The sequence below is a fragment of the Dreissena polymorpha genome, chromosome 3 (assembly GCF_020536995.1).
Source record: "Dreissena polymorpha isolate Duluth1 chromosome 3, UMN_Dpol_1.0, whole genome shotgun sequence".
Classification (NCBI taxonomy): domain Eukaryota; kingdom Metazoa; phylum Mollusca; class Bivalvia; order Myida; family Dreissenidae; genus Dreissena; species Dreissena polymorpha.
In genome coordinates, this window is record NC_068357.1 from 142,092,801 (window position 1) to 142,116,149 (window position 23,349).

At 35.4% G+C, this 23,349-nt stretch overlaps 1 protein-coding gene across 1 annotated transcript; it reads right to left on the minus strand.

Moving 5' to 3' along the window:
• Window positions 1-3,285: 3,285 nt before the first annotated feature.
• Window positions 3,286-19,051, minus strand: LOC127871739 (enhancer of rudimentary homolog). The gene is made up of 4 exons (XM_052414900.1): window positions 18,909-19,051; window positions 14,005-14,092; window positions 12,748-12,868; window positions 3,286-4,569 (listed from the first exon to the last, which is right to left on the minus strand). The coding sequence occupies exons 1-4, from the start codon at window positions 18,909-18,911 to the stop codon at window positions 4,476-4,478; spliced, it is 306 nt and encodes a 101-aa protein (XP_052270860.1). The 5' UTR covers window positions 18,912-19,051; the 3' UTR covers window positions 3,286-4,475.
• Between the last annotated feature and the right edge of the window lie 4,298 nt (window positions 19,052-23,349).

Sequence of the window (23,349 nt, forward strand, 5' to 3'; positions counted from 1 at the left end):
CCGGGCCACTACACGATGAGATTTTTAGGGTCTTTTTTCTACACATATCTACAAATACCATACTATACCCTGGGGCGTTGTCAATGTTGACCCCATAGCATACACTTGAAGAAACTTTGTAAGCGATCATTACATGATTTAAAACCAAATATACTAGTATCTAGGCACTCATAAAGATTAATAGTTTTGGGGATTCATTTTGAAATATATAATATATACATATAAGGAAAACATGCTGCCCCCCCACCCCCCAGAGCGGGGCCATTTTTTTTACATCAGGAGCATAAATTAAAGAACCATGGGCCCTAAAGCGCTCACCTTAAACCAAAAGGAGCTGGACTGTTCTGATAGAGTGCTAGCTGATTCCTGAAGATTGGACCAAAAAGTGACTTCTAGACTAATCAAATGTCTTTTTAGCTCACTACGTGCTCAATGGTCAGCTTTTTGTTTTCACATTTTGTCCGTCGTCATCATTTGCCTTGTTAACACTCCAAAGCCCACATATATTTCTGATCTTCACGATTCTCGGTCAGGTACAAATCTCTCATGCGGCGTCTCATCTGGGTCTACGCTGTTTGCAAAGTCCTTTTTTCAGGACGCTAGGCATAAATGGGTTAAGTTATATATAATGTGAATACAAATACACAAATGCCGTACATAACTATAATTTATAATTAATATTGCAGTTATTCAAAGACATTTTACTTGAAGGGATTTGTTCCAAAATAGTTGCATTTACCGGATATTTTTTGCGAGTGCATTCCTTAACGCGACTAATGTTTTGATCGCAAATCAATAGCTAGAATAATAACGTAGGAAAGGATGACCCTGAATCGTTTACCTGAATACACATTGTGATACTAGATTTATCTAAGCAGGGACCTATACAAACAGTGTATAGGTCCCTGATTTAAGCCGGGATATTTCTTTCACCATGTACAATCAGGAAACCATGTAACCAGAAGGGTGGGAGAAATGTTTTATCACAAAGTCAAGATATTTTTTGTTTAGTATGTTTTTTTTTTACCGTTTTCAGTTATATCACAGCGGTCAGTAAACTAACTCACAATAGCTGGTTTACTAGCACTGTGCACACTCTGAAACTGATAAGTGCCCTACTTGATTCAGAGGTAGGGGAAGAGTGGCCGTAGAAACAATTGTATGACAAATCCCCGCCCCAGGCTAGAGATCGAAACCACGATCCTCGGATATGTAGCCCATCGCTTTACCTTCTTATCAAACCGACCTGGTCTTAATAAAGATTTGATTTAAATTTGGTACAGGACCGCTATACGATGAGATTTTTAAGGTCATTTTCTACACATATCTACAAATACCACACCATCCCCTGGGGCGTCGCCAGTTTTGACCCCATAGCAAACAATTGAAGAAATTTTGTAAGGGATCATTACATGATTTAAGACCAAATATACTAGTATCTAGGCACTCATAAAGCTTTATAGTTTTGGGGATTCATTTTAAAATATATATACTATACACGTATAAGGAAAACATGTTGCTCGTGAAACTTGGTCAGAACATTTGTTCTAATGATATATTGGGCTGCACATAACAAGTCAGTTCTTTTGTATCTCAGGTGAGCTACGTTGGACCGTTGGACCTTTCAAGTCCTGTCGTTATTTGACCTAGTTTTTGAGCTCACATGACCCATTTGCAATCTCATCTGAGATTTCATTGGTACAAATGTTCTGACAAAATGTCATAAAGATTGTTCAATAATTGTGGTATAGATATAGAGTCGACAAGTTTTAACTATAGCCACCTAAGGAATATTGCCCGCCCCAGCGGCAATTTTTTTAACAAACCGAAAGAATTTTCAAACTCAGCCGAGAAGTCATTACAGCAAATTTTCTGACTAAGTTTCATTTAGATTGCACTTAAAATGGCATTTCTAGATTGTTAACAAGGTTTTACTATAGCCATATCAGGGAAAATGCCCCACCGCAGACACCAATGTTTTCGACGAACCAAATTCATTTTTGAACACACCCGAACTGTCATTAGACCAAATGATCTGACCAAGTTTTATGAAGATTCGACCATATTTCTGACTACTAAATGTTAACAAGATTTTACAATAGCCATATAAAGAAAAATGCCCCGCACCCTCTCAACCATGTTTCCCACCCAGCCCAGATATTATTAGAACAAATGTTCTAAGTTTCATGAAGACTGGACTAAAAGTGACGTTTACAGTGTTAAAAAGGTTTTAGTACAGCCATACAAGGAAAACAAGAGCACCGCATAACCGGTGCCAACGCTCTGCTGCGAAAGCTTGTCCGATTTATTTTTTTTAGAGGTCAGTGACCTTGACCTTTGACCTAGTGACCCAAAACTGGGTGTGGCGTGTAGAACTCATCAAGGTGCATCTACATTTTAAGTTTCAAAGTTGTAGGTGGAAGCACTTTGATTTTAGAGCCAATGTTAAGGTTTTAGCATGACGCCTATGGCGGACGACGAGCTGGCTATGACAATACCTAGGGTTTTCTCCGAAAACAGCCGAGCTAAAAATGAAACACCCCCTGGCAACCATGTTTTTTTTACAGACCGTAACCATTTTTGAGCTCATCCAAGACATCATTAGAACAAATGTTCTAAGTTTCATGAAAATGGAACTGGCGTGTTTACAAGGTTGTGCTATGGCCATAAAAGGAAAACTGCCCCGCCCACTGGGGGCCATGTTTTTCAAACAACCAAACCAATTTTCTAACTCGTCCAATATATCATTCGGACATTGTTCAGACCAAGTTTCATGAAGATTGGACTAAACATGTTACTTCTAGTGTTTACAAGGTTCAATTATAGCCATATAAGGAAAAACTGCCCTGCCCCATGCAACGATGTTTTTCTACAAACTGGAAGCATTTTCAAAATCAACTGACACATACTAAGAACAAATGTCCTGACCAATTTTCTTTAAGACTTGAATATATATGTGACTTCCAATGTCAACAAGCATTTTCTTCAATTTGACCAATTATGATATGTTATGAGTTATCTGAAAACACAATACACTTTAGTGTCACATAAAGTTCTCAAGGAACTTAAAACAATATTTATGGTTATTAAAGTAAATTTGATAATGGCTCCAACAATTATCTTCATTCAAATATTGCCATATGGATTGCATATTTTCTTCTTTTTTTTGGCCACAATACCTAAATAATTGCTCTGACTTGTAACAATTAAAGCAACTAGTTTCCAAAACCCTAGCTTTGGATTCCATACTGGCATGTCAAATTGTGGGAAAGTAGGAGAAATGTGAAAGTGTTGTTCTTTTATTTCTTTCAATTTTCATACATTATACAAAAGGTTGGATGAAATACAAATGAGCGAACTTAAAAGAAAGCAGATAAAATATTAATTTGCAATATTATGGTACAGCAAGCTCATATACTGACTTCCTTAAACCAACACACTCGAGCCCAGAAATCAATGATGATACCATGAAAATTTAACAACTAAAAGAAAATAACTTATAAACTTGCTATAGCAGATAAACACTGAAATTCTCCTTTAATAAAAATTATAGTCCCCTTTTACCATAAACTACGAATATGCTAAAAACAGTTGAGAACAAGAGATTGCCAAGCAATATTGTCCCCTACCTGTGAAACTCCATCATTGTCAGTAATTTTTTTTATTGTTGTTGTTGCCATAGCAACCAGAATTCTTGACGTAGGAACAAAATAAAAAGACATGCATAGTGTCCATATTGCCATCTATCCATGTTTCAAGTTTCATGAAAAAATAGGAAGAACTTTTAAAGTTATCGCAGGATCCAGAAAAGTGTGACGGACAGACTGACAGACAGAGTGCAAACCATAGGTCCCCTTCGGTTTCACCGGTAGGGGACAAAAACTACAAAATACAATACATGTCTTATTTAACCAAGTATTATAAGCAAGCAGTGCACTTGTCAATGTTTAATGAAATTAGGGTTTAAGTTCTGAAACATTCTTTTTCAATATTCTATTCCAACAGTTGCAACACAATACAATTATTTTTCCTTAGAAATACCACAACAAGGCCTCACATATATCATTCTACTTAAACAATTCACAAAGCTACAATTATGTGATTTTAAACATGAATGACAATGAGAAGAGACTGAATGAAAAGTTGGGCTTTAATAGTTCATAAACTTACACAGACACCCCAAAACATGATAGCATTACAAAAAGTTACACCAAATAATAGGCTACCATACTCAACGCGCTCTCTTAACCCACACATGTGTTGAATAACTATAATCTATGAAACTAAAAACAAACATACAGGAAAAAGACAATACAGTGTTGTAACACAAATGAAAAATGTCAACTACATTACAAAACACCTACATTTGTAACCTTTTGAAATGATATAAGTTTCACTACCACAAGCATGACCTTTCAGCCATACAGTGTCCCATGCATTTGTAAACCACACACAGTCCAAGGTAGACAACTCATTTATCTGCCAGCCTGTTTCCTAAGCATGATGTAGATCTTCTCTTTCAGCCAGTCTTTGTTGTGTGGGACGTATGTGCCAAGGTTCTTCTGGAATCTGCAAGCCAGGATGGAGTGCTCAATTATTTAAGCACTTTAATATGCGAGTACTTGCAGACTGCGCAAATCTCATAGCAAACAGAAGTCGCTCACCTGAGATAACAAGATATTATAGGCACAAATCTTCTGACCAAGTTTCATGAAGATCGGAAAATAAATGTGACCTCTAGAGTGTTAACAAGGTTTTACTATAGCCATATAAGGAAAAATGCCCCGCCACCTGGAAGCCCATGTTTTTCAACCAACCAGAATCATTTTGAACTCGTCCAAGATATTACTAGTATTGGGATGAATCTTCTGACCAAGTTTCATTAAGATCGGACAGTAAATGTGGCCTCTAGAGTGTTAACAAGATTTTACTACAGCCATATAAGGAAAAATGCCCCGCCCCTTAGAAGCCATGTTAAACAAGAAAACATAATTTTTTTTAAACTCATCCAAGATATCATTGAGACCAATCTTCTGACCAAATTTCATTAAGATTGGACAATAAATGTGGCCTATAGAGAGTTAACAAGGTTTTACTATAGCCATATAAAGCCATATAAGGAAAAATGCGCCGCCCCTGGTGGCCATGTTTTAAAAGCAACCAAAACCATTTTCAAATCATCCAAGACATCATTGGTACAAATCTTCTGACCAAGTTTCATGATGATCGGAAAATAAATGTGACCTCTAGAGTGTTAACAAGATTTTACTATAGCCATATAAGGAAAAATGCCCCGCCACCTGGCAGCCAATGTTTTTCAACCAACCGGAATTATTTTGAACTCGTCCAAGATATTATTGGGATGAATCTTCTGACCCAGTTTCATGAAGATCAGACTATAAATGTGCCCTCTAGAGTGTTAACAAGATTTTACTATAGCCATATAAGGAAAAATGCCCCGCCCCTTGGCAGCCATGTTTTTCAAGCAAATGTGACCATTTTCGAACTCATCCAAGATATCAATAAGACAAATCTTCTGACTGTATTTCATGAAGATGGGGCAATAAATGTGGCCTCTAGAGTGTTAACAAGGTTTTAAAATAGCCATATTTGGAAAAATGCCCCGCCCCCTGGGGGCCATGTTTTTCAACCAACCGGCATTATTTTCAAATTTGTCCCAGATATTATTGGGATGAATATTCTGACCAAGTTTCATATAGATCAGACAATAAATGTGGCCTCTAGAGAGCTAACAAGATTTAACAATAGCCATATATAGACATATAAGGAAAAAAGCCCCGTCCCTTGGCAGCCATGTTTATCACGCAAACGAAACCATTTTTGAACTCATCCAATATATCATTGAGACCAATCTTCTGAATAAATTTCATGAAGATTGGACAATAAATGTGGCCTCTAGAGGGTTAACAAGCAAATGTTGACGCCGCACAAAGCACACCGCACAACGGACAAAAGGCGATCACAAAAGCTCACCATAAGCACGTTGTGCTCAGGTGAGCTAAAAAGGAACGGCAAACAATATTAAAGCACAGGCTAATGTGGTGTATTCCTTTCCGCCCAGACTGGGTTTCATTTCAAAAAGACTGCTTTTAAATGAACAAGAGATGAAGTGTTTGTCAGAAACACAATGCCCCCTTTTGCGCCGCTTTGAAATAAAATTTCAATATATCATTTGGCAGGTTTAGAAATTATCTCCCATTAAAGCTTATTACTTCCCTTCGATTGTATTTTTTTACTTTTGACCTTGAAGGATGACCTTGACCTTTCACCACTCAAAATGTGCAGCTCTATGAGATACAAATGCATGCCAAATATCAAGTTGCTATATTTAATATTGAACAAGAGCTGTCACCATAGGATGACTTATGCCACCTATAAACGCTTGATAGAAGTTATGAGCTTTTTTCGAAACCTAAACGCAGATTTCGAAACCTAAACGCGGACCCTACAGTACACTCCACTCCACGCGTTTTCCCCAAAAAACGCGCTCCCTCCGCGGGTTTTTTTCTGCTAGCGAGTGTTCACGCGGCGTTGGAAGAGCGAGGTGAACTCGATAAAACGCTCGGCGTTACGCCGCGTTCGCTAATTCCCGCGGCGTGTATTACTTTAGGCTAGTCGGTAAATGCAGACACTTTCCGTTCTTGTGATCGCCGCGCAACGCCGCGTTAGCAGTGTGCTACTGGGCATGCAAAAAAATAAAAACATTGTTATAATAAATTGTTTAAATACTGTAGTACATGTATAAAAAGATAATTGTATAGAAAATTAATACGTATAAAAATTATGTTTTTTAATTCACAGGTACGTCTACAATATTAATTAGTCTAATATAATACATTTGACAAATTAATATTTAAATCATAACACATATGACACAAGAATAATGTTCCGTAAAATTTCCATATCAGAATAATAATTAGTAATCCGAAACACACTAACGTTACGATTTTTAATTGTTAACACGGCGTTTACAAATGCTTCCAATATACAGTCATCATGTATATATTTCCCGACAAAAGCGCGCGAAAATTATGCTGCAATGTACAAGGTCAAGGTACAATGTATACTCCTGCAAAGCGTGCGTGTATTGATTTTTTTATACAAACTTTGTAGCGCAGAGAACATTAAATTTTGTTGATTTCGGTTAAAAGTTTCTTTGGTATTTATTAACGAAATTATATCGCGAATAAGTTGATATTTCCTCTTAAATAATTTCAAATCGAACACGCCGAATCTTTATCGTTACGGTATTTTAGTAGAGTAATTATTTTAACACTAATTGTACTGTAAACTGAATAAAGAAGACATCTGGGCGGAACTGGATTTCAAGTGTTTGACGTTATGAAAACACGCAAAGCTTGTCTACTGACCAATTGTGTAGACTGCTGTCTGCGGTGTTTTGACAAAAGGGATTAAGGTTCATGGGGGGGATAAAATTCATTAAAAATTCGCTTTGGCTTTTCTTCATTCAATGTGGTACAATATGGTCAAACTATATATCATTTTAAAGCTAAAGACGGATAGAATAACATAAACACATTTTTGACATTCAATATTTGTGTGCTTTATTCATATTTTGGTTTAATACCAATACATTTTTACACTAATTTACAAAATCTCAATCTAAAGTTAGGAAGGATATGCACTACCTTAAGTTGAATAAATACAAAGCTATATACATATACAAGGTCAAGTTAGCAACATTTCACAGAAAATTATTGTCATAAAACAACAAATGAGTTTTTATTCAACTGCCTATTTTGGAAAAATTTCCTAAACAAAGTTCTAAAAATAACTAAAACGTAACTACTTTTTAAAAATCCAGGTATGGTGGATAGTAAGAGTCACAATTCTTCTTCAAAGGCTTAACAATTGTGTTATTTACCTCTCAACCAAATTGCAAATTTAAACCATCTAAAATTGAAATAGATTGCAGACGACATATAAAATTGTAAAGAATTATAAAGAAATTGGCAAACCGATTGATTTTATATTTCGATTACTTCTACCCATTTTGAAAGCGTGGCCCTCGCTGTGCTCCGTAGAAAAACGTGCAAAACAAATCGGTCGAAACCACGTGCAGTAGTGAGAAAACCGGGTATGTGTATACACATACCTGAGAAAACACAAACATATTTTGACAGTTGGTTCGCAACTAGTAAAACAACTATTAACATTAATCAGCAAGAGATCGCACTCAATAACAGAAATGACCACGTAGAGATATCATCACTTACCCTATTTCAAATATTTTCCAGCTGAAAATTGTCCCCCACACGTCTTTTTTAGTTTATTTGTATTGTTTTTTCTGGAGCCGAAGTGCATCTCACAGAATATCCATCTAACTTCCGTTGTTTTCACTTTCGTTATTAAAAACTTTGTTTAAAAGAATTATTTCTCCTTTTAGATTGTTAAAGCGATGTGTTATTATATATTATCAATAGAATAGTATACCGAAATGAATTTAACGGAGTTACGTATCGATCTTTCTGTCAGTCTGTAAGCGTACTATTTTATGCGCAATAATATATAATATTTTATGCACACATAAAAGATTTTATGTCATTGTACGATTTCTTAATTGTTGAACATTATATTGGTTCAAGCCTTATATTTAATTACTTGTGTATAACCTCAGTGTGGGGGTCACATGGGCTCTTTTGACCAATCAAATTCAGTGTTGGCCATCATGGGCGGCGGGGTTCCCGTTCCGGTCCCCTTTGTGGCGTGTTTTTACCACCCATTATGCCTTTCTGGAAAGAATCTGTTCTATTTTTATCTTTTTTATGGCATTTTATAATAAATGCCCGTTTTCAATCAACAATATTGTGTTTGTTCTTTCCTTCAAGTCATACGAGTCCGTCCGGTCTATGACCTTTTCATTACCACCGAGGACAATACATAAATAATATTTTATGCACACATAAAAGATTTTATGTCATTGTACGATTTCTTAATTGTTGAACATTATATTGGTTCAAGCCTTATATTTAATTACTTGTGTATAACCTCAGTGTGGGGTCACATGGGCTCTTTTGACCAATCAAATTCAGTGTTGGCCATTGTGGCCCTTTGTATCCTTTTAGACTAACGAGGAATCCAATATGGTCGAAATTAACAACCCACCTCCACCCCTTCTCCGCCATAAGGTTTTGACTCCCGTACTATGTATGTTTTTACCTGTGTGTAAAACACATTTGTTTCTTATTTTACTGTTATACGCATCAAATATTTTTCTTTTATACTTATTTTGGGCGTGTTTTTCCCGCCGTCATCACATTCAAATTCATGTTTTTGTATGTGTATATACGCGTGGCGTGTTTTTACCACCCATTATGCCTTTCTGGAAAGAATCTGTTCTATTTTTATCTTTTTTATGGCATTTTATAATAAATGCCCGTTTTCAATCAACAATATTGTGTTTGTTCTTTCCTTCAAGTCATACGAGTCCGTCCGGTCTATGACCTTTTCATTACCACCGAGGACAATACATAAAAGTATGGTGATTCGACAACAATTGTAAACATTGGTGAAATGCTTCTTACATAGTTATTCTTTTGAGTGTTTATGGGGTCTGATCGTGCAGTTTGCAAACATCAACGGAAAGATTACAATCCAATGCATTTGTCATCGTCAACCGTTTGGAATGTCAATTAGGCGATGAGTTAGTTTTTAGCATGTTTCTTTCTATGTTATGAATTTACAAATGGCTGCCCCCATGGTGATGAAATGACATGTGTTCGAGTTTTGATATTTCTAGATATGTAAACTTTTTTTACTATTTAAGCGTAACTTGCCCTCGTCAATGTCGATATTATTCACTAGTTATATAATTTTCCGCCGAAATACGTGGAATAAACATGATTCAGATTTTTGAAAATAATGTATATTTTAGTGTTAAAATCGCTTTGTATTTTGATTGATTTTGTGGATGGTATGATACGTTGATGTACAAAATTGGTAGCAGTTTGAAGGAAAAACATCCTTTAAAGCATACATGTATACATTTTCAATGTGGCACTCTTCCTTTAGTCAAATTTGAGTTCAATGCTTGGGGTCCCACATTTTTCAAAATGAAGCCTCTACATGAACCTTAACATGTGTGAATGTCACTGCCGATTTGGTCCATTATTACTGGTAAACATTGTTTAGAATGTCGACGCAACAAGAATACAACTGTGAATATTAAATGCAATTATCAAGTCAATAGTTACCACCTTTTAGCAATCAATGGAATAACCTACAAACAAAGAGAAAATCAATGCATTAGCGAGCAGAGAATTGACTTTGTTCCGACAATTAAAACCATTCCTTATGCATTCGTTGAACGTGTTCACTTAAGTTATGCCTTTAGACAGGAAGCGGCTTTTCTTTGATTACGTCAAACTGTCAATTCACACAGATTTGCGGGGTTTTTAGGGTCCTTGGTCATTTGTATACATGTTCAGTATAGAAAATCACCTGCTAACATGAAAACTTTGGATTAAATTATCAAAATAAAAACAATGTTGCAAACTGTGTTTATATTAATTGGTAAGTATTAGTTAAAAGACGACGTTTTGTGTGTCGTAAATCAACGAGTTTTCTATACAACAACAACTACTTCTACAACCACGTCGGGATCGATCTATCCTGGTTGTTTTTGTTTTTTTTTGTAAATATTATACTACATGTACATGTATGTACTTGTAATAAATGTAATTTTATTTGAAAATCAGGAAGTCAAACAAAATTAAATTGATCGTTATCTCGTAAAACACGGAGTTTCCCCCGCGTTGCCAACGCCGAGGGCCGCCGCGTCGGCTTATCAGTTTTGCCGATCGTTAACCGCCGCGTCCAAAATCATGCAAACGCCGCGTATAGCGGGATTTTCTTAATCTCCCTCCAGGTCGAAACCTGCGGAGTATGGAGGGAAATTGGGGAAAACGCGTGGAGTGTACTGTAAGTTCAAGGTCAAGGTCACAGGGGTCAAAATTTGTGTGCATATAGAATGGCCTTGTCCGTATACACATACATACCAAATATGAAGGTTATATCTCAAGGGACATAGAAGTAATGGGCATTTTTCAAAACCTAAACGCTGATATAGAAACCTTAACGCTGACCCTAACTTCAAGGTCAAGGTCACAGGGGTTAAAATTTGTGTGCGTATGGAAAGGCCTTGTCCATATACACTCGCATACCAAATATTAAGATTATATCTCAAGGGACATAGAAGTTATGAGCATTTTTTGAAACCTAAACGCAGATTTTGAAACCTAAACGCAGACCCTAAGTTCAAGATCACAGGGGTAAAAAATGTGTGCTTATGAAAAGGCCTGGTCCATATACACCTGCATACCAAATATTAAGATTATATCTCAAGGGACATAGAAGTTATGAGCATTTTTCGAAACCTAAACTCAGATTTCGAAACCTAAATCCCCTAAGTTCAAGGTCAAGGTCACAGGGGTAAACATTTTTGTGCGTATGGAAAGGCCTAATCCAAATACACATGCATACCAAATATGAAGGTTATATCTCAAGGGACATAGAAGTTATGAGCATTTTTCGAAACCTTAACGCAGATTTTGAAACCTAAATGCGGACCCAAACTTCAAGGTCAAGGTCACAGGGGTAAATTTTTGTGTGCGTATGGAAAGGCCTTGTCCATATACATATGCATACCAAATATGAAGGTTATATCTCAAGGGACATAGAAGGTATGAGCATTTTCGAAACCTAAACGCAGATTTTGAAACCAGGGCCTTCAATCCATTTTAGGGGTAGCGGGTCGCTACCCATAGCAGAGGGAATTTTTCGCGGCGTTTTCCCTTTTTGGGGGATTTTTTTACTTAGTATCTAATTATTACATTTGTACATGTTTGCACTATATTCATTGCTCATTTCATAATTTAGTATGTTTGACAAGATTAAATTAAAATAGAATTGAGATATAATAATCATGAGACATCTATCTATATATAAAAATAAAATAAAAATATTATATATTTTTTTTAGGGGTAATTTTTCCCCCAAAAAAGGGGGAAAAAGTATACTTTTCAGGGGGGGAAATGCGGCCGAATTTTCGGCCGTGGATTTGACAGATTGAGGGCCCTGTGAAACCTAAACGCGGACCCTAAGTTCAAGGTCAAGGTAACAGGGGTAAAAAATTTTGTGCGTATGGAAAGGCCATGTCCATATACACATGCATACCAAATATGATGGTTATATCTCAAGGGACATAGAAGTTATGAGCATTTTTCGAAACCTAAACGCAGATTTCGAAACCTAAACGCGGACCCTAAGTTCAAGGTCAAGGTCACAGGGGTAAACATTTTTGTGCGTATGGAAAGGCCTTGTCCATATACACATGCATACCAAATATGAAGGTTATATCTCAAGGGACATAGAAGTTAAGAGCATTTTTCGAAACCTAAACGCAAAGTGTGACGTTAAGACGGACAGACAGACGGACAGTCCGATCACTATATGCCCCCTTTTCTTCGAAATGGGGCATAAAAAGTTATGGCCAATGTTAAAGTTTTCAGACGGACACACAGGCAGACAGACAGACAAACGGACTGACAGTTCAACTGCTACATGCCACCCTACCGGGAGCATAAAAATTCCATAAAAGTGGAAAGTGCCGTCCCTGATAACCTTGAGCTGACTGCGCAAGTTAACCCGAGACATTGTTATACACACATGAATTCAACCCAGTTTTCCCAGACAGAGACCACTTACACTAAACAGCTGAGATCCATGAGCTGGTCAATGAAGTCAAACAACTGGCTGATGTCATATGTGATACTGGGGCAGTCTGGGTTCTGTCTCTTCAGATGCTCTTCATATATCTTGCAGATGCCTGTACATAGCAATAATACAAATAGTAAGGTAAGAAGAAATTGTATGATTATGATCAGATTAGCAGCTTGATTACAGATAGACTAGAGAAAAACGAAGACCTTTTAATAATGGGAAACATTTCAAAAAGAATATTGAATCTCATTTTTTTATAATACTGGCTAGATACCAGTAGCCTGCAACATTTCGAGCAATTTGTAAACGATGCTAGCAATTATTTAACAAGCTGAACTATGCAGTTTTGCACATACTTAACCTTTGGCCTAAAGTGTGACAATATGCCCAAGGGGTGACACACTTACATGTACTTCACATGGTGCACATTTGTGGTAAATTGCAATAGTCCGACTTTTTTCATGATGTATTGGTGTACATGTATTGTTATTTTAAAAATTCATGATGAAAAAGTTACAATTTTTCCCTTTGACCTCAAATCATGATCTTAACCCATAAGGCAGGAGTGTTACATTGACCATTGAGGTAGGGAGACAGGTGTTAAACACAAAATTTCCTCATGGTGAACATTTGAGGTAAGCTATATGTCTTTTTAACTATACTCGACAAAGTTCAAATCAGCAAAAGCTGTTACATGGAAAAAATACATTTTACCTCTGAGAGTGACCTTAATCTTAAAGGTAGGGATTGCATACAACATATTGTTTCATCATGGGAAACAATTACTATAAGTTATGTTAAAATTGCAAGACAAATGACCAAATTTAAGTTCCCACAACCTAAGGTTCAGTTCACCAAAGCACGGCACAGGTGCAAGGAACACTAGTTGGAAAATATGATTCCTTTGTTTAAACATTATGTGTCATACATAAATTTCTTCATAACATTAAACCTTGAACTAGCACATCATAATAATGTTTGGAAATTCAAGCCAATAGTTAAGCCAGATTCGGAAATTCAAGCATGTGGGTACTCCAGATTTGGAATTCTGGCACAGTGGCTATTCTGCGCTTGAAGGCCTAGGGGCGGAAAGCTTGATGTGTCAAAAGAACTACAAAATGGTATTTGCTGTTAATGTCAGACGACAGGAAAGCTTGAAATATTTGTACATTTAGTTAAATTGAATTATAATGCAGAGATCATGATTAAATAAAATTCATGTAAGAAGTTTGTAAATCTTACCCTCAAGACATTCGTTTAGTGATTCATAGTCGCTATATGTGCGTGTATCAGGCTTTGTGTTGGGCTGCACAAGAAGGATTGTGTGACTCTGTAAACATAAACACATAATTAATGAACATTATAAATATATGTGACACAACATAACGTACATGGTCATTTGAAATTGTACATGAAGACCAAGGATTTGTTAGAACTTCCTTCAAACTAGCTATATGTTTATTCCTGAAAACTTTATCCATAATGTTCCCAATATTCAGTTTCCCAATTCATTCCTGCAAACTTTATACATAATGTTCACCATGTTCAGTTAACCATTTTAAAACAGAAATGTGAGTGTTCATTCTTCTACTTAGTTTAATTGTCATTTTAATTAGTTTGTCAAACATTTAGTATTAAAATTTTTAAACAATCAAAATCTCAAAAGCGACATCAATATCTTAACTTGCTATGAAAGAACATTGCATGTTCACTAAGGTTATCACGTTTAAACGATCCAGTTTCCTGTTTTGCCAAAAAATGTTTACAAAAATAGTAAACGTTTAAACGACAGTCAATATCAACAGAATACATTTTAGTTCATTACAATACGACGTTGCAAAACTTATTGACAGCTGCTGAAAAAGACTTGTATTTGTATCACGTGCGCCAGATGTCACAATACCATAAACGTAAAAATACACCATGAACAGACTACATGTCTTGAATATTTAGTGCAAGTCAGCACTAAAATTTTCCGCCATTTGTTGCATGAGCATGCCTCGAACCGTCTTAAACATTTGATGCACGTGGGCACGATGTACACAAGAAAATTTTCCCACCGTTTCTTCATCAGCTTTTTTTTTTTAATTTAATGATGAACATCTTGGTAAGTAAAACAATAAAAAATTAAACCTTCTTACTCTTATTGACAAAATGTGGGTTGGATATTAATTTGTGTTTGTTACAAAATATTACGGCATGTCAGTACAAAGTGTAATCAGGTAGTTCAACAACGATGAGATCAGTTGGTTTTAATATGACATCATTGAGCTATTGGGATATGCACTAAATATAACTTCCAGAAATAATTACTACTTTCAGTTTGGAAATGCAATGGCAGTGATCCTTTTAAAACGGACATAGGGATACTGTTTAAACGGTTACCTTTCGTTTATTTCATTTCGTTTAAACGTTTATATTTTTTTTATTGTGATACCCTTAATGTTCACATTGAAAAAAAGCTAGTTATCCAGCCGTACTACCAACTTTTGAATTTGAGTTGCTCAGGCCAAAATCTACTGGCCATGGGCTGACCGGCAGCAATTCATTTCCATCCCTGACGATATATTTTCCTTTCAGTTGAATATTTACAATAACAACACCATCAATATTAATTATCTAACTATCTCTGTATACTGCCAACCGCTCTTTCGAGTATTATAGGCAGGGAAAAGGTTCACGTCAGGAACATTAGTTAGAGTGAAAAGCAAAAGGGACCCAACAAGGAATATTTTTGGGTAGTGCAAAGACCTATAGAATACACAGATTGGACACGGTCGTCTTCGCTATAGCGATATGCGTTAAAATTCCAACAGCGGACGTGAGTCACGTGACATTGATTTTGGAGATGCCAGTGTACCAGTAGATTCTTCTCTGTTCCAGCTACTGTCGGCAATTTTGTTTTAAAGCAATCAATTATGGGCAAAGTCGGTCGCCGCAAACAGACATATTGAATATTTTTTTGTGTAAATAAAGATAAGTTTTTATTTTCTTTGTTGATAATGCTTCAGGTTTTGGTAGTTATTATTCTTATGTATTATTAATAAATCGGAATTTGAAAGAGAACGATGGATTTGTTCATTTTCGATAATTTTTGAAAATTTGAAAGGCCCAAACGAATTTTTTTTTTTAACTTCTTCATTTCTTATCACAGATTGATTAAGTAAGATGGTTATGCTAGGTGAGATGTTAATTTAGGTATGATATATAAAAAGTAGACGAAAATAAGGCATTTTAAAGGATTTTGCCTTTGAACAATTTTATACTGTTATTTCATTCAATCATTTTCACACCTGTCGCCAAAGTGGTTTGTTTCTTTTTGAAAAACTTTTCTATTTCTCATCCCAAATTTTTGAAGTATGATTTTTATGCTAGGAGAGATGTTAATCTAAGTATAAATTACAAAAACGTAGAAGAAAATGTTCAATTTAAAGGATTTGGCCTTATACAATGTTGGTACAATTTTAAGCTCTTTTCCTCTGTTGTACACGATTGCTGTCAAACGTGTTTTTGTTCTTTTTGATAAACTTTTTCATTCTTCATCCCAAATAGATAAAGTCAGATTGTTATGCTTGGTGATATGTTCATCTAGGTTTGAATTAAACAAACTGGAGGAAAATGTTCATTTAAAAGGATTTTGGCCTTGTACAAAGTTGGTCCAATTTTTAGCTCTTATACCCTATTGTACACATCTGTCGTCACATGCTTTAGTTCATTGTGAAAACACACCTGTCGTCACATGCTTTAGTTCATTGTGAAAACCCTCTGTCATTTTTTATACAAACATAACATCTTCTTCAGTTCGCCAATTGATCCGACAATTAACACGCGCGTTAAATGTTTTGTTTTTTTCTTTTCGCGAAAGCCTAGTCCATGACACTTAGAGCTTTTATTAATTACCAAGAATTAAAAATTGAAAAAATCCACAGAATCAATATTGAAATGAGACTAACTGAAACCGTTTTTGGATCGAACGATCATAGCATTTATTATATACTGTAATGTTGTTTTTATCAGAGACCTAGATCTATGTGTCCACATATATCTATCCGCTTTGAAATAATATTATTTTATAAGGTTTTAAATGTTTGAATAAAAAATGTATACAAGAAAATTTTATCAGCAAAAGCCTTTCAAATAAATTATTCAACGGCATTCTCGCCGCTATTTGGAAATTCTTATAGCGCTATTACTTCAACGATCGAGGCATTATAAATTCTTATTTTAGCAGGGGTTCCGCTGTCGATCGCCATTGGCGCCAAATGGCGCTAATTTTTTTAATGTGGCTCCAATTTTTTAAAAGTGGCGAATTTAAAAAAATCGGTAAAATCCTATCCGAAAATGTACTGCGAGTCGAAAGCACGCGACCGAGCATTAGCGGCCAGCGTCTGTCAGTTGTAAATATTGATTTACGACGATGTAAGCGACCTACAGTGCAGAGTGCATTAGAAATCACCGAAGCGTGTAAGTGTTACAAACGGTGTTTTTACTGCTATTGTCAAGTTTTATGGGGGTTATTATCGGATTAACGGCTCCTTTATGATATTAAGCAATAAGTTAAGTAACACGGGGAAAAACTGTCACGACGATCAATAATTATAATGATTATTAGGGCCGCTATTTCTTTGTTAAAATCAAAACCATGGGGCTGGCAAAAGCATTTAATTTCTCCACATCAACAAATAAAAACTTGTTTCAACAGGTATTTGTGAGCATTTCTTGTTTATAGATTCATTATTGTAATGTTCTGGGAAGGATATAAATTGATTAAGATAACAACAATTTCTGAATTAAATATAAAAAATTCACTCGATGTACTATATTTCGTATATGTTAAATTCGGACATTTGAAGATAGGGACTTTTATGTGTTGTTTTGATGTTGATAGTTTGTAAAAATATGTTTTATGTTATTTCAGGCAACTAGAATGGATTGTGGCAATTATCTGGGCCTTTCTGGCAGGAAAAAGGCTTGAACAACAGTCAATTAATTGAACCTGGAAATCATCCACCACTAACAGAAAACTTGTTAACAACAGAAGCTGATGTATATCATGTCCAAATGACCAAATATGACTGTTAAACAATTTGAAGTGAGATGCTTTATTTTATGATTCCCTTTCAAATGATGAACATTGGTGTGATTTTATGTTTAAATAATTAATTTCGAAACATTTATGCAGCATACTGTTTAATACATTGATGTTAACATTATTATATTATTTTGGTTATCTGTGTTGTTTATCAAGTTGAAAAAAATGTTATTTATATACAAATAAAGCTTATTAAGACTTATGAAGGTATGACTTATGAAGGTACTTATTTTTTTTTTTTATGAAATAACATACTTTTTAAAGTGATAATATAGTCAATGACATTAATGTAGTAAGGTTTCTTAAAATGATTGTTCTTATTAATAAGGTGGAATAACCGACAGTATTCACGCCGCGAAAAAGTGGCGACAACTATTTTTGGGCCAGTGGAACCCCTGTTTAGGTAAATAAAATCTGTAAAAGCATAATTACTCATGTTTCTATGAAACTTTATTTTATAAAAATCGGAACATTATTGACTAAGTTACAGCCGCCTTTCTATAGCGCAGTAACATTTTTGCATAACTTTGCTCGATAATTGTAGCCGTTGCTACTGGACACGTCGCTATCTTATCGCAATCGTAATACATCGGCTATCTTCGGATTCCTCCAATTGATTTATGGAATAAATTGTCTGCTGATCCTTAGTGTTCTTATCAGTTTCTCAACCACGTAACCCCGCCGCGAGATAGCCTGATAAGGCGCGAAGTTTCCAATCTTTGTATTCTATAGGTCTTTGGGTAGTGAGACTAAAAGCTTGAAATCCCCAGAAGAATGGAAAATCAAGTGATTAAAAGAGTTTACTTGCAATCTTTTTTAATACTTGTTACCAAACACACAACTTATGAATATATTAAATATCAATTTAATGTGTTTCTTGTTTCATTTTTTGTGTAAACAAATCTGTGTTTATATTAAGCGCTACCCCACCCACTCAATATCAGCAAATAAATTGGTCGTTTCATACCCAATCACGATCAAACTGCATTAATTAATGTAATTAAACAATCACATAAATACCAAAGGCACATGTTATTCTGTTATAAAAAAGTACCATTGTTGACGATTATCTTAACAAAATAGCTGCCGTTGTTCGTTTTCCAGAAATGCTTGGGGTTTTGTAAATTTTAGAACGAATAAACATACTGTTACCAGTTTGTACTATCTAGAAAAAAACTTTGGACTATAATTATATTTTGTAAAAATATACGGATCATTAACTTTTTATAACATACAATTTTCAAAACATTCACATAGAATTATTACAAATACTGGTTAAAATGTTCCTGGAATATCTTAGTATTGGATGGACAAATGGATGGATGGATGATTAGCGAATCCGGGTCGTTTCGCCCTAAATCCCGTTCGCCCCCCGAGTCGTTTCGCCCCCGAGTCGTTTCGCCCTGGGTCGTTTCGCCCTAATTCCTGGGTCGTTTCGCCCTAATTTTTATACGTATAGCGATATTAAAGGATTTATCGTAGGCTTGTCAGAAGCTGAATGGGATATTGTTTAATACAGTATTATATTATTTTAATTACTGTTTATTTTGTCTTTTGAAATAAAACAAACTACAAAGTTATTTATATTGCATATATTTTGATAGCTCTAATATGAATAATAAGAATACACATGTATAAACAAAACATTTGTCATGTATTGTAATGTAAGGGACACAACTCGTATTGTCTTGTTAAAGCATGCAGTCATGAGTTATTTGTATTGTGGTTTATATCTGTGTGGATATATGAATAAAGTCAGTTGTGAGTTACCCACCAACGAGTTCAGAGTTATTACATGGTGTCAGAATGGTTGTGAATAAATAGCTGGAATACAGAAAACAATAGATGCTAGACATTTATTGATGAAGTTTTAGACAACTGGGAGCAGTATGGCTGCAAAGGGAATTAGAAATTTGCAGGAATTTAATTCAGCAGATGCAGGAGCCGCAGAGTGGGAGATTTACAAACGTAATTTCCTAGTTCACCTGGACGCATTAGGTCTGCATGACAAACCAGGGCGTCGAAAAGTTGGAGTATTGTTATCCAATATGGGTCGTGAATGTGTCAAAATTTATGATTCGTTTATATGGATGCCAGAAGTGTTGGCAGATGAAGACAACGGTATTGCACACAGACCCGCAGAAGATAGATATGATTTGGACACTGTGCTAACAAAATTTGATCATCATTTTGGTGTCCACAACTTCAGAAACATTAAGCGGCAGGAATTTCTGAACACCAAAAGAGGTCAATTATCTGTTATGGATTACATATCAGAATTACAACGAAAAGCTGAGTACTGCCAATATGGAGCGCACAAGGATGGTTTCATATGTGACATGATTATTAATGGGATAAACGACAAAAAGTGTTCGGAAAAGCTTATGGAAATTCCAGCAGATCAATTAACATTGGAAAGGGTTATTCAAACGTGTCGTCACATCGAACTCACAAACGCTCACATTAAGACTTTGCAAGAACATCCAGCTGTACACGTGGCGCGTCCGGATAAATATGGCAAACGTGGTGGAAGACAAAACAATTCAAATAGTATCATGCCATTTTGCCAAAAGTGTTGAAAAATGCATGCGCTTAAAAATTGTCCAGCATTCTACAAAAGATGCGATGTATGTGGTCAAAAGGGACATTTTAAGGCGTCTAGCTATTGTAGAGGACGTGCAACAACTCGAGGTCGTTGGCAGCACCGTGGTGGCACTAGGCCAAGCCGTGGCTATGGTCGTGGTCGTGCTAACGTTCGTGTTCACTTCGCAGAAGAAGACGAACTATCTGATATGTTTGAACAAAATACATCAACACATGATGTTTACACAGTACAAAACAATGGCAATGAAACGAATAACAAGGAGTGGACAGTAAACATGAAGGTCAACAACAAGCATTTGCGTTTGGAGAAATAAAGAAACAAATTATAATGGATAATAATATATGATTTTATATTTTTATACATGCACATAAGCATCAAATATATTTAATTATATTCATAAGCAATATGGTGCACAAGTAAGAACATCGCTTTTCCGTTTTTATTATAATGGATAATAATATATGATTTGATAATTTTATACGTGCACATAAGCATCAATTATATTTAATTATATTCATAAGCAATATGGTGTACAAGTAAGAACATCGCATGTTAATACTATTATTTACCTTCGACATCATTGTTTGTCCGTACTGAACGCCTAAATATGGACAAGTGTTCAGGATTGAACAGCACGTGCTGGAACCACTGACGATCCATCTATGTCACGAGGGCATCGAGCTGCGGAGTGTTCGCGCGGTCTCTCAACGCTGCAAACGTCTCCCGTATGTGTGCAGCTGGTAGGAAGGGCAACGCCATCATGCTGCCTCATGTAGTTGTACAGTGCCTGTCGACGTCTGTACGTGGTTACTAACCCAAGGTCCTGGACTTTTCGCCAAACAGCCTGTGTCCAGTGAAACACACAACCCTTGATAGTAACGCCAGGAAAAACGCGTCGTACAGCCAACCAAGCAGCTGTAATTATAATGTATTGTTAATTAATAAAGCTTTTAAAACACTAAATTGCGAGATTAATATGTAGTAGATAACCGATATTTGTCAATGCAATGAAAACAGTACTTATAAATTATATAATATGTAATAAATAATGTAATATGGTTATTTACCTTGCTCAAAGTCGAGCACAAAGTTGTCAACGACAGGATTTTTTCTTTGATGGCTGTAAGAACCGCAACGTAGTCAGCCTCCGTCTTCCTGGACATCAATGCGAAGACCAGCGGGAGCTGTTTCTTCATCCCATCCATCTGGATGAAGGCGTCAATTGGCCGCTTTTCTTGAACGGGTCTTTAACAACCTGAAAATCAAAAGAATATTGTTATGGCCTAACTAACACAGACGGACACACGCTACGTAACTGAATATGTTCCCTTGAGCGAATAATACAACTTAGTATACCTATATATAAGAAAGTGTTGAATTTGAGAAGATAATTTTAGATGCATTATTCAGTGTACACTCGCCTTGAAGGTACCGTCCATGAACCAGCGCCTAGCATGGCAAAGTAGGTTACGCTGGTATTCCGTGGCGAAGATTATGTGTCTTTGGTCGCCCACTCGGATGTCGGCCAGCAAAAAGTCAGCACACTTCAGGTATTCTGTGTCAAGCTGAAAGAATTAACAGCGAAATCTTAATAAATAATCATGAAATTAAATTTTGTATAAGCTTATATTTTTTACTTTAAATGAGCTATGAAAGATATTGAAAACAGCTGTCTCCTAATCAGTAACAATACCGTATTTCTCACCACTAAAATTACAATAAACTAGATAATCTGTCAGTCATTCAGAGCTGATGAGGGTACTGATTATCGAGGAGTAGATAAGGCTATTACTGATAGGGGTTGTATAGAGATAAGGCTGTAGTATGGAATACTTAAATAAATATTTTTTTAATTTGTTAACTCTTTACAATTTAATATTTAACTAATTAATGTAGAACCGTAACTCATGTACAAATTTTAAAAATGTTGGTAAATTTTATTAAAGTATTAAATAAATAAACATTTGATTTTTGTAAAAATTGTATGATTGAGAATTATTGTAAAATTAATCATTTTTTCGTACAACCAAATACATGTAGGTATAATAAACATATATGCGCGGTTTACGTTTTTTTCCTATAATTGTGTGCGCAATAAGTTTTCCATACGTAACGGGATCTTCGTTAATTGTTTTATGACAAATTATTAACTTCTTAATAATAAATAGTTATTAATAAATATGTGCATGCATTATTTCTTTGTTTATTTATTATATTTTCTACTTACTATTTGTTCATGTATTAAATATTTCTATAACTTCATAAATTACAAGCATTATTTGAACTTCCAAATGGTAAATGTGTTTACAAAATGAGTATTGCTTTGAGAAACCGGGTCTTAACGCAAGTGCGTAAACTTCTATCTTAAAAAAAAAATATAAAGATGTATGTCTCATTGTGTAAATAAAAAATAAAACATATTGTAAAGCTTTGTTAATGTGTGTAAATATTGAAATAAATATTAAAAGAAAAGTATGTAGTAATATCAAAATAATACCGCAAATCGAAAAATGGACAGACTTATTAATTATTAAACTATGAAAATTTTATTACATATAAAATTTTATGACAAACAGCGTATTTTGTAACAACGACGACATGCAGACAAGTAGCGCCGACACGAAATATAAATAAAATAGATAAGCATCTCGTACCTGTATCACATGTCGGATGTTGCCATCTGTCACATAAATCACATGTGATGGCATGTTGGCGAGGTGAGACTATCCGATCACACGAAATACACAATTCGTCTGCCATAAGAACGTGTCGAAATATAAATTCACGAATGACGCTGCCATGGCCAAGTTGCTTTTTATATACACTTTCGGCGAATATCTTGAGATCAAAAGATGCAAACTGGCTTAAAATTTATAAAAACAATATCATG